Raw genomic sequence first — 12113 nt, 5'->3', positions numbered from 1 at the left:
ATACATGGGGGCTTCTGGGTGGCCCAGTCAGTTAGTTAAGCATCTGACTCTTGATTTTGGCTCAGGTCATGATCTCAGGGTCATGAGATGGAGACCTGTATCGGGCTCTGGGCTGGGTGTGGAGCCTGCTTAAGATTCTCTCTCTCCGATGGACTCTGAAGGGCAGGCAGGGTTCTAGAGGGGAGGGGGGTGGGAGGACGGGTTGGCCTGGTGGTGGGTATTGAGGAGGGCACGTTCTGCATGGAGCACTGGGTGTTATGCACAGGCAATGAATCATGGAACACTTCATTTAAAACTAATGTTGTAATGTATGGGGATTAACATAAGAATAAAAAAAAAAAAAAAGATTCTCTCTCTCCCTCTGCCCCTCACCACTCACGTTCTCTCTCTCTCTTAAAAAAAAAAAAAAAAGAACATAAATGTAAAAGGCAAAACTTTAAAACTTTTAGAAGATCTTTTTAACTTTAAGGGAGACAGATTTCTTAAATGAGGCACAAAGCACAAATTGTAAAGAAATGATTGATAGCTTTGCTGCATTCAAATTAAGAGCTTCTTTTAACTAAGAGATCATAAAGAAAATGAATGATAAGGTATAATCTATGAGAAGATATCTTAATGAAATAATTAAAGAATTTCTCGGGACACCTGGGTGACTCGGTTAAGTGCCTGACTCTCAGTTTGGGCTCAGGTCATGATCTGTGTCGTGAGCTTGATCAAGCCCTGTGTCAGCTTCTGTGCTCAGCCCTGGAGTCTGGTTGAGATTCTCTGCTTTTCCATTTCCCTCTGCCCCTCCCCATTCCTGTACACACAGGCGTGCTCTCTCTCTCTAATAAATAAATAAAATGTTTTTTAAAAAATTAAGAAAATAAAGAACTTCTTAAAATTTTAAACAGAAAAATTAAAGAACTCCTAAACAGTAGTAAGAAAAAGACAAACAGGGGCGCCTGGGTGGCTCAGTTGGTTAAGCGGCAGGTCATGATCTCAGGACCCTGGGATCCAGCTCCGCATCTGATCTCTGCTCAGCGGGGAGTCTGCTTCTCCGTCTCCCTCTGTGCTGCCTCTCCCTCTCTCACTATCAAATAAAATCTTTAAAAAAAAATGAAAGAAAAAGACAACCTAATAGAAAAAATGGAAAAGTAGAAAAAAAAAAAGAAAATACATTTTTAAACCGTGATAAGATTCTATTTAACACTCACTGAATTGGCAAAACTTGAAAAGCCTTGGCCAAGATGTATGTCATTGGGAACTTTTATACATCACATGTAAGAGTATTAATTGGTACAATCACTTCATATAATGATTTGACATTTTCTTGAAAAATCAAAGATGGGGGCGCCTGGGTGGCTCAGTCGTTAAACATCTGCCTTCGGCTCAGGTCATGATCCCAGGGTCCTGGGATCGAGCCCTGCATTGGGCTCCCTGCTCCGCGGGAAGCCTGCTTCTCCCTCTCCCGCTCCCCCTGCTTGTGTTCCTGCTCTCGCTCTCTCTGTCAAATAAATAAATGAAATCTTTAAAAAAAATCAAAGATGCACATACTGAATACCCAGCAATTTTACTCAGTATGTATACTAGAGAAATTTCTGTATTTTTGTACTAGCAGATACGTTTATGAATATTCATAGTAGCATTTATCAAAAATACAATTTATTGAGATAAAATTTACATATAATAAAATACTCTCATTTTAAGTATATAGTTCAAAGTTTGACAAATGTTTACACAAATGTAACTAAATAACTACAATCAAGATATAAAATTTTCCAACACCCCCAAAGGTCCCTCTTTCTCTTCTGTATAAGGACCCTTCTCCCACTATCAATATACTTTTCTGGGGCACCTGGGTGGCTCAGTCGTTAAGCATCTGCCTTCGGCTCAGGTCATGACCCCAGGGTCCTGGGATCGAGCCCCGCATCGGGCTCCCTGCTCGGCGGGAAGCCTGCTTCTTCCTCTCCCACTCCCCCTGCTTGTGTTCCCCCTCTCGCTGTGTCTCTCTCTGTCAAATAAATAAAATCTTTAAAAATATATATATACTTTTCTATTTTCTAGGATTTCATATAAATGGAATAATGAACTATGTAATCATTTGTATCTGGCTTCTTTCCCTTGACATAATGCACTTGAGGTTCATTTTGTACATGTTGTTTGGATCAGTATTTTCTTGCTTTTTGTAGCTGAGTAGTATTCTGTTATATAGATATGTCAGGAATTGCTTTAATATTCACTAGTTTTGGGCTTTTGGATTGTTTCCAGTTCTTGGCTATTACAAATAAAAAAGCTGCCATGAAAATACATGTACAGGTATTTCGATTTTTCTTGTGTAAATTCCTAGGAGTAGAATTATTGGGTTATGGGTGCCTGGGTGGCTCAGTTTGTTAAGCGACTGCCTTCGGCTCAGGTCATGATCCTGGAGTCCCTGGATCGAGTCCCGCATCGAGCCCGCTTCTCCCTCTGACCCTCCCCCCTCTCATGTGCTCTCTGTCTCTCTCATTCTCTCTATGTCAAATAAATAAATAAAATCTTAAAAAAAAAAAAGAATTATTGGGTTATATACTAAGTGTATATTTAACACATAAGAAATATAAATCTGTTTCCCAAAGTGGTTGCACTATTTTACGTTCCCACCAGCAATGTATGAGGGCTATGGTTCATAGCAGCATTATTCATAACAGCAAAAATAGAAACAACCCAAATGTTTACTGTCAGAAGAATGAATAAATTGTGGTTTATTCATTCAAAAGAATACCACAGACAATTAAATTAACCATAGCTATATGCAGCAACATGACTAAAACATATTAAAAAAGGCTAGTCATAGATGAATACATAAAGTATATTACCTGTATATATATACATGTCTAAAGTATGCTAAATGAAACAATGTTATTTAGAAATATATACATTTTGGAAAGACTTTAAGATAAAGCAAAGGAGTGATAAACACAAAATTCATGATGGTGGTTAACCTCTGGGAAAGGGTATGTAGGGATGGGAAGGGATAAGGTGCTTGCAGATATTGGTAATATTGGTAATATTGGTATCATTAATTTGCACAATAGATACATGGTGTTTATCTTTATTATTCTTTAACTGGCACCAACATTTTACATATGCTTATATATGATAAAGTTTTATAACAGAAGTTAAAAAAGAAAATAAAGATAGTTGATGTTTCTTTAGTCTTACTCTCTGGTTTTCTTAAAAAAAAAAAAAGATTGACTTGAGCATTTGTCCTATACTGTAATATATTTTCCTAATTCTATTTAGTATTCTATATACTTATGTTGAGAGATTGCAGTTATAGTACAGGAATAATTCTGGAATGCATTTCTATCTGTGGGAGTAAGAATTTAGATGTCTGACTCTCAACAATATTAATAGCAGTAATTAAATTCACATATCCTTGTTTATGGAGATGAGAATATAGCTCACCTGATAACAAAAATGATTGAATAGAATTCATTATTTCTTAAAATTATACCAGGGAAGGATATATCTTCTATTTATTTCCTTTCCAATTGAATTATTTAAAACTAAGGTTTAAAAACCATCATAAAATGACCCAACAGTCAAATATAAAGGATATATCATTAATTCTAGAAAGCCTAGATGGTCACTTATTGGATAAGAGGACTGTAATATAGACAGTAAAAATTTCCCTCTATTTCCCAATCTTGGTTGTATCATAGGATTACAGGTTCAAGAAATGGAAAATTTTGTAAGATCAAAAATGCCAGTGAGTAAAATGGAAACATGGCAAGAAATGTTTTTGTGTGTTTTGGTAGTATAAAAAAACCATAGGTTATAGAGTTCCATCAGATGGTAAATTTCTATGTCCTTCCTGAGACTTTATTACCAAAGACAGTTGTTTTAAAAATTAGTTATAATTTGATCATAACTTCATCTATAAATATATTAAGACATAAAATTGTGGGTTTGAGTAAAATACCATCTTCTCCCCAAAAAAACCTTTATAGCAACTCAAGTATGAAATGTGTTTATCGCTGGAAATCACATGTGAATTATTACAGAAACAACTTCAAATGTAGAGGGCTGGTAATAAGCCTCTAATTTTATTAAATAAAAATATAATCATCAGCAATGAGACACTTATGGAATTACTATTAAAGTACAAATTCCACACATAAAAAATTCTTTAATATCAATCAATTGCCTGGTTTTCTCTTAAGATTGAACTAAGTTCTATGACTAAGAGTAATCGTAAGAACTCAAGTGATTCTTTCATTGTGCTCCACATTATTTAGAAAAATTACAAAACTTATTTTGCCCTATATGATTACACAAGAAATGGTAAAGAAAGCCACATAAAGGTACAATTGAGCATGTAAGTTATTTTCTCATACTAGCAAATGATTGTCAGACTAGGGACACCTGAGAGAAAGGTTACCTATTCCTTAAATGATATTACTGCTAAATAGGGATTCTTGATTTTTATAGAGTGAGCTTTAATTACTTGTATGAATTGAACCACAGATAATCCTACCCTAAATGAAGGGTATGGGATTTGAATTATTAATTTTCACTTGGGAATGTCAGTTCAAATATTTTTAAAAAGATTTATTTATTTATTTGACAGAGAGAGAGCATGAGCATGAGTGGGGGGAGGGGCAGAAGGAGGGAATCTTCAAGCAGACTCTGCACTGAGTGTGGAACCCAACGCAGGGCTCGATCCCCCCACCTGAGCAGAAACCACGAGTCAGTCACTTAACTGACTGAGCCACCCAGGCATCCCTACAGGTTTGAATTTTAAATAATATACATTTGTACACATTTCAAAAGTGTTCTCATATGTACTATACCACTTGATGTTACTATAACCGTATGAGGTTAGCAGGATCTAGAGTTACTATTTCTATTTTGCTGATGAGAAAACAAGACTTACAGAGATAAAGTAAATTGTCCAAGTATCTTGCCTGATGACAGATATAGCACTAGAGTCCTTATCTTTTATTTTGAATGTAGTGTTCTTATCTTTTATTTTGAATGTAGTTTTTTATTTTGTAGTTTTATTTTGTAGTTCCTTATCTTTTATTTTGAATGTAGTGTTCTTATCTTTTATTTTGAATGTAGTGTCCTTCCTTTTGTATCATCATTTCTATACCTGATGTTTGTCTTCAGACAAAAGTAAAAATTATGATGTCATCCAGTTAAATTTCATCTTTGGATGAAAGGTAGATTGAATGATGGCTACCAAAGATATCCTGTGCTAAAGCCTGGAACTTGTACATGTTACCTTACAAGGAAAAAAGGTCTCTACAGGTGTGGTTAACTTCAGGATCTTGAGATGGGGAAATACTTCTGCATTACCCAGGTGGAACCTAAATCCAATCACAAGTGTCCTATATAAGATGGTTATAAGAGAGAGGCAGAGAGAGATGACACAGACAGAAGAGTAGAAGACAGAGACACAGAGGAGAAGGCAATGTAACCAGAAAGTCAGAGATTGGAGTGATGTGGCCACAAGCCAAGGAATACCAACAGCCAGCAAAAGTTGGAAGAGGGGCAAGGAACAGAGTCTTCTCGAGCCTTCCAAGGGATGGTGGTCATGCAAACATCTAGATTTCAGACCAGCTAAATTAGTGTTGAACTTTGGCCTCTAGAGCTTTCTCAGGAGAGAATGGTTAAAATGTTAGGGTTTCCAAGAACATCTTTAGTTATCTTCTCCGAAAATTAATAGGGAATGTTTATAAATCTTTAAAAGAAATATTTAAATGAAGTAGATGTTGTTAATTCATATAAAAACAATCTTGTCACTGACAAACTGAAATGTACTGTATCCACCTAAGAAAAACTGAGAGCTTATTGTGTATTTATTGGAATGACAAAACCTCAGAATATAATAGTAAATAATTTTTTTTCCTTTATAGGAAATATATTGGAGCTATCATGTCTGGAAGTGTGTTTGCAACCTAATTTCAACTATTCACTCCGCTCTTTAAATTTTTCTTTTGTGACTTTTCTGAAACCAGTAAGAGAAACTCAGACTATTATGGGCATCTTTCTAAATCACTCCAACTTTCAAAACGTCACCAGGATTTGCCAAGGCATCACAAGTGAATTGAAAATGTGCTCCTCATGTTTAGCTTGTGAGTCCAAAAAAAGTCTGGATTTTATTTCTCAGGAACAAACATCAAAAGGTAAATGTAAAGTGATAATAAAGTTTATCAAGAATAAACTACCTTAGTCTGTTAAAAAAGTAATAATATATTCCAATTTAAAATCCAATGGTATCAAAACCCTCAGCAAGTGTGGCTTTTGATGAGTGATTTGTAGGGCTTTGGGATACTGCTTATTCTTGGTTTACTTTATCAAAAACAAAATATCTACTTTTAAAATACATCATATGCCACCATAATTTATGTACATTTGATGGTTAAAAGAATATTTAGCATGCTCTCTTCAAAGGTATTGAATTTTTAAAAATTAAAAGAGTAAAATCAAATTTGGATTTTCTAAGAAATCATTAAATCTTTGACACATTTGTACCTTCTCCTGCCTAACATGTATCCACTGTATTTGAATTGCCTTTTTACTTGTCTAAATGTCTGCTCAATGTTGGGGACTTTGTCTTTGTTCACCATATTTCTAGATCCTTACATAATGCCTGACATCAGGTGCTCAATATATATTTCTTTAATGAATAAACAAATGAAAGAATAACTATGTATTATGTGTAATGTGTAACTGAATCCTGCATCTATTTTGAGATCAATATATATTATTTAATTAAATCAAATCAACTTGCATGATTGAGAAATTAAATAACTCATTTGTAGTCAGAAAATATACTAGTGGCCTCAGGCCCAAGCATCAAATTTATTATTTATACCTATTTGGTGAGATTGCTTCCTGTATCGCTCCATATTGGCGTCTTTCCCCATTCTTTCAGAATGGGAATGAGATTTCTTGGCATTGACTTTGGATGAAGTATAAAACCTATCTTTTTCTGGGTTCTTACTCAAGTAGTGCTATAGTTGTTGCAGGGTTCTGGGTCAAATTCACCAGAAAGCAAGTTGGGGAAATACCTTTATGGTGATAGAGACCGAGGAAGTGTTTTAAGGCTTGGTAACTCCAGATGCTATTTCTCTGCCTCCTGGAAATGTAGGACAGTGCTTTGATAAGTTATGTCTGTGTAACATACTACCTTGAAACTCAATGGCTTAAAACAATGGCAATCATTTTATTCTTTTTCTTCCTTCCTTGTGTTCTTTCTTCCCCCCCACCCTGCTCCTCCTCTTCCTCCTCCTCCTTCTCCTTCTCCTTCTTCCTCTCTGGTTGGCTAGGACTTCAGAATGGGCATAATGGGGGCATTTCTGGCTTGGAGCATTATAACCTGTCGCACAAATGTCTATATTTCTTTGAGATTCTATTTCAACCCTACTATTATCTGGTTTCACAATCTTAAAAAAATGTAAGCACTTTAATCATTATTTTTAGTGCAGTGAACTTCTTATTTTGACTTTTTTTTTGTAGAGGAAGGATGGTATTTAGTTTTGAGTGGTGTGTGTTTTCTTACTATGTATTACTATTTTGCAAATAACATTTTCTTAATCTCTTTCTAGTTCTTATCATGAAAGGATCAATGGAAGTGAAGGCAAATGATTTTCGTTCACCTTGTCAACATTTTAACTTCACTGTAGCTCCTATAGCTGATCCCTTGGAAGAATATAACATTACTTGTAATCTAAAAACCCACATGAGAAGGCCAGCCATCACGGAGGAAGATTCACCCAAGGAAAAGTCTATGAACCATACTTGTAGGACTATGGAATACCTGAATAATTGTACACATATCTCCTTGCACCTAGAAATGGATGTCAAAAGTAAGTATTTAAGGAAGTTAGAGGAAAAAGAGAATTGGATACAAAGTTAAATAAAGGCTAACACATTAACTTCATTAAAAGTTAAATATTTGAAAAATTTTGTTGTTGCAATAATATGACTGGAAAGAATGCTAGTTCTTTTATCTGTTCATTCCTGAGGCCTAGCTGGACTCAGAAGCAGAGGAGGCATCTGTGGGTTGTGATTTGAGGGACACTAGAAAGACCTCAGAGTAACTTCGGACATGCCTGTTAGCTGTGCTTGAAGCAATGCTACCACACCTGGGTATTAAAGGGTGAAATTTATTTTTAAATATAATATCCATCATTGTGATGGGCTATTAAAATCATATTTTGAATTGACTTGTATCTTCTCCTAGAGTCGAGAACCAGGACTGAATACAATGGGATTTTTGATATAAAGCCATGGAGATAGGCAGGGTGCAGAGGAGGCACTTTGGGTCACAGGGTAGCTCTGAGGGAACCGTAGGCATCCAAAGGATCAAAATCACATCCATCTTACTTCTAAAGCTTATTAGCTTCCGTGACACCCTCTTCGGAATTACCACAATTGATCCTTTCTACTAAGCGGTGTGCCCCACTTTACCTAGAAAGTCTATTTTGGAAGAGTATTTTATGATATAACCACTTAATACGTGCTACTGTATGCCAACCAATGTGCTAGCATTAGGGACCCAAAAATAGATGAATGTGAAACAATCGAGCATGTGCATCTGGTGTAACAGGTGCAAGGGTAGAGTCAGTTGCTGGGCTTTGTGATCTTCCAGACACATGGAAACCTTTCTTGTTGCCTTAGAATTTTTTTTTTAAGCTTTACTTTTTTTAGAGGTAATTATTTAAACAATATTATAATTTCAAGCAAATACGACCAAATAATATGTATGCATTTTTACAGTAAAATAGAAGGCTTCAAAGGAATTTCTCTTGTGAGTCAGTCTTCAAGGCCCCACGGTCTCTGCAATTAAGGGTTATTTCAAGGTGTGCGTGTGTGTGTCGGGTATGGGAGAGGATCTGAGGAGATCTGAACAGAGAGGTCAATTCCCTCGGGCTCAGGAGTGAGCTGGAAGGTAGACTTTGGAAGGATGGCATAGAGAAGGTGACAGTGATGAAGTCTGGAAGATAAAGTGGGTTGGATTATAAATATTAAGATCATATTTATTTCCATGCATCCATCTAAGTGCTTTTTATGCTTTTTAAAACATAAAGGAAAAAGAAGCATTTCCATAACTATGATTTTCAGAGAATTTTTTGTGTCATGAAAAAAAATCCATACATGCTAGTCAAAGTGAAATAGTAGTTAAAACTTCCTTGGGCCCATAATTCAGAAAGATCACTGTGACACACAAATATATAGTCTTGTATTCTAGAAAAATTATATCCATTTGCCACGTATAGAAGTTTTAAAATTTCTTTATATTTTACTCTGCTGGGCAGAGACTAATTTGATCTCCCTTAAAAGCCCTATCCACCAGGGGATGAAAGTAAATTTAGTCCAATCTGGTAAATTTACTCTGGAACAGTAATTTAAATTGTCTCTTCAGATTTTTTTTTTCAGATTCCTGTCTGTTCTCCCTTGCTCCTCTCCAAGATGACTGCCGGGATGGGGGGTAGGTGGGCAGCATGGGCTGTGGGGACACACACTCTTCTGCATTTGCACTGGTGCTTGGGTGGGTGTTCTGGCTGCCCTGACCCCAGCTGTGCACATTCTGCTATTGCTATATGAAGTTGGTGAGTGCCTGGTTCTCTTTTCATAGCTTGATCATCAGTGCCCTATGACACCTTGGTCATTGGGCCCACTGTGGCTCTTGCTGGCACTCTAAGTCTTCTATTCCAGTTAACGAACTGCATACTTTTAATTTGCTGAGGCGAGGAATGCAAGTTTGCAGCTGAATAGCATGGGATGATTTTGGGAAGGCTGAGTGCTGCCATCCCAGTCAACTTTTACCTTTTCTGCATTCTGCCTCTTTTCTAAGTAAATGTTGGATGGCTATATAATGTACATCTGCACATGGGGGTGGGTCCCTGTGAAAGGGGTACCCAGATGATGCACCTCACAAGGGCAATAATCCAAGGGTATAAGCAAGTTATATATCTTGCTAACTTTGAGAAAGTGCTATGTCTTGTGTACAAGGAAGAGGGTACACAGGGTGGCTTGGGAAGACAGTAGACAGTTATGTCTTGGACAAGATGAGGTCACCTTCCGTTATGTCACTGATTCCTAGGTCTACTGGCCACTGTATCTTTATGGGAGCAAAGGAGATGGTGCTAAACTATTGCTGGATGGGGACTATCCTTCCCATGTGCCTCACTGTTATTTGAATGAACAAGTTTTTACCTAAGGTTACTGTATGTTTAATTAATGTGTGCACCTGATCTGATCCTTGCAGTGAAAGTCTGTGCAGAAAGGGGTTCTGATTATTCATCTGCATTGGCCTTTTATATGCCTCAGTCCAACCTTTTCTCTTTGTATGTCTTTTTTTCTTTCCTCTCCATCTTCCTTACACTCACTATCTCTTTGTCCATATGAGGGCATAATTTTTGACTGTGTGGCCCAGGGCCACCGTTGTTATTTACAAATGGCCCTGATTTTGGGACTCAGCTTGTTGTAATCTTAGCTAAGTGATAGCAACCACAAGGAAACTAACACCTACATGACCTGTAAGTGAAATTAATCCTAGAATCTTGGGATCAAAGGGATCCCTGGAAGCTCCCTGGTCAAATTTCTTCATTTAATACACTCACTTAACATATCAGGGAAGAAATCAGGAGGGCAAACGACCCTATAACAGGGATGATTATATACGGAGCTTTTCAGTTAAGGCCAAAATATGTAGTAGAACACAACCACATCACCATATGGCCTCTCTCTGTTGCATCATTTTATTGTATTTTTATAGTATTTTTTTCTTTGCAGATTTCACTTGTTCCATGAAGATCACTTGGTATGTTTTAGTTCTGGTCATTTTTATATTTTTTCTCGCCCTCACTCTCCACAAAATACTTGAAAGCCACAGAAGAATGTGGAAATGGCAGAGTAAGTATTGAGGAATAAATCCATTGCTTGGGACAATCCAGTTAGGATCTTCTCTATAGATGTACATTCTTTTTAAAGTTCAATTTATCATTTATTGAGCCCCTACTGTGTGTAAGTGGCAGTTCTAGGTAACCTGGGGAATATAAATATAAGTGAAACACAGTGTTAGCATTCAAGGAGGTTCATGTGTTTTTGTCTACTTGGACAAGTGAGTAGCAGGGGAGGCTGGGCAAGGAGCTGAAGGCGGCTGGAGGTTGAACAGAGGTTTAGTGCAAGTGAAGGGAGAAAGGTAGAAGAATAGGATGGTGATCCAGAATTTCAGAGTGGGAGATCATGAACAGAGTGGCTCTAAGTGATGAGTGGGAGTAGAGGTCAATCTTTAATAGGTGTAAGGGTGTCAGTAGATTTTTGGCAGGGCAGAGCTATAATGTATAATTGGAAATCAGGCAATGGGGGTGATATTAAAAATATTTAGTATGACCCAGGCGTCCACCTATCAGGATGGACATTGACTTATGGTCCTAGTGGTGTGTACCCACGCATACACCAACCCTTCTGATGTGTAACCCACGCATGTACTGGCTGAATATCAAACCTGAGGGGGGAGGGTAGAGGGCGAGGGAGAGAGAGAATCTTGAGCAGGCTCCATGCCCAACACAGAGCCCCACACGGGGCTCCATCTCATGACCCTGAGATCATGACCTGAGCCAAAATCAAGAGTCGGACGCTTAACCGACTAAGCCACACAAACGCCCCTGTTGCAGGTATTTCTAAGAGCAGTTTCATATTAGGTCTTGCCATTGATACCTTAGTATATAAGGCTAATATATAATAACATCATCAATATTATGTATTTGTAGAATAGCCATTTTCAGAGCATTTTCACAGGTCTTTTTTTTAAATTAGATTCTCCAAGTACTTAAACAGAGTGTGTACTATTATTTTCACTCATAGATGGAAAAAACCCCTGAGCTGTAGAGAGATTAAGTGGTTTTTCCAAAGTTATACAGCTAACAAAAGGTCGGAGTCAAGACCTAGGGTCTTTCTAGTTTTAAAAATTATATCAGTTTAAATAAAAATGTTATTTGCAAATATTGCACATTTTTGAGTTTCTTCATCCACTTTTCCATATAACTGCATATGAGGAAAGAGAGACAGAAGCCAGTTAGAAAAAACCATCTAGAAAGCAACAGTGGAGAGTGAACATTTTATGAACATCC

At 37.0% G+C, this 12113-nt stretch overlaps 1 protein-coding gene across 1 annotated transcript in view; it reads left to right on the top strand.

Annotated features, from left to right (window-relative positions):
- TMEM156 (transmembrane protein 156) overlaps window positions 1-12113 on the top strand; it is a 48382-nt gene that overhangs the window by 18800 nt on the left and 17469 nt on the right. Inside the window, exons 2-4 of the mRNA XM_064584375.1 lie at window positions 5886-6155; window positions 7581-7841; window positions 10774-10893. Coding sequence (XP_064440445.1) covers window positions 5886-6155; window positions 7581-7841; window positions 10774-10893 — 651 coding nt within the window. The remainder of the gene's footprint in view (window positions 1-5885; window positions 6156-7580; window positions 7842-10773; window positions 10894-12113) is intronic.

The sequence above is a fragment of the Mirounga angustirostris genome, unplaced genomic scaffold (assembly GCF_029215605.1).
Source record: "Mirounga angustirostris isolate CCGP_5_RB_7025 unplaced genomic scaffold, mMirAng1.0.hap1 SCAF_2, whole genome shotgun sequence".
Taxonomy (NCBI): Eukaryota; Metazoa; Chordata; class Mammalia; order Carnivora; family Phocidae; genus Mirounga; species Mirounga angustirostris.
This window is presented reverse-complemented; position numbering and strand designations above follow the sequence as displayed.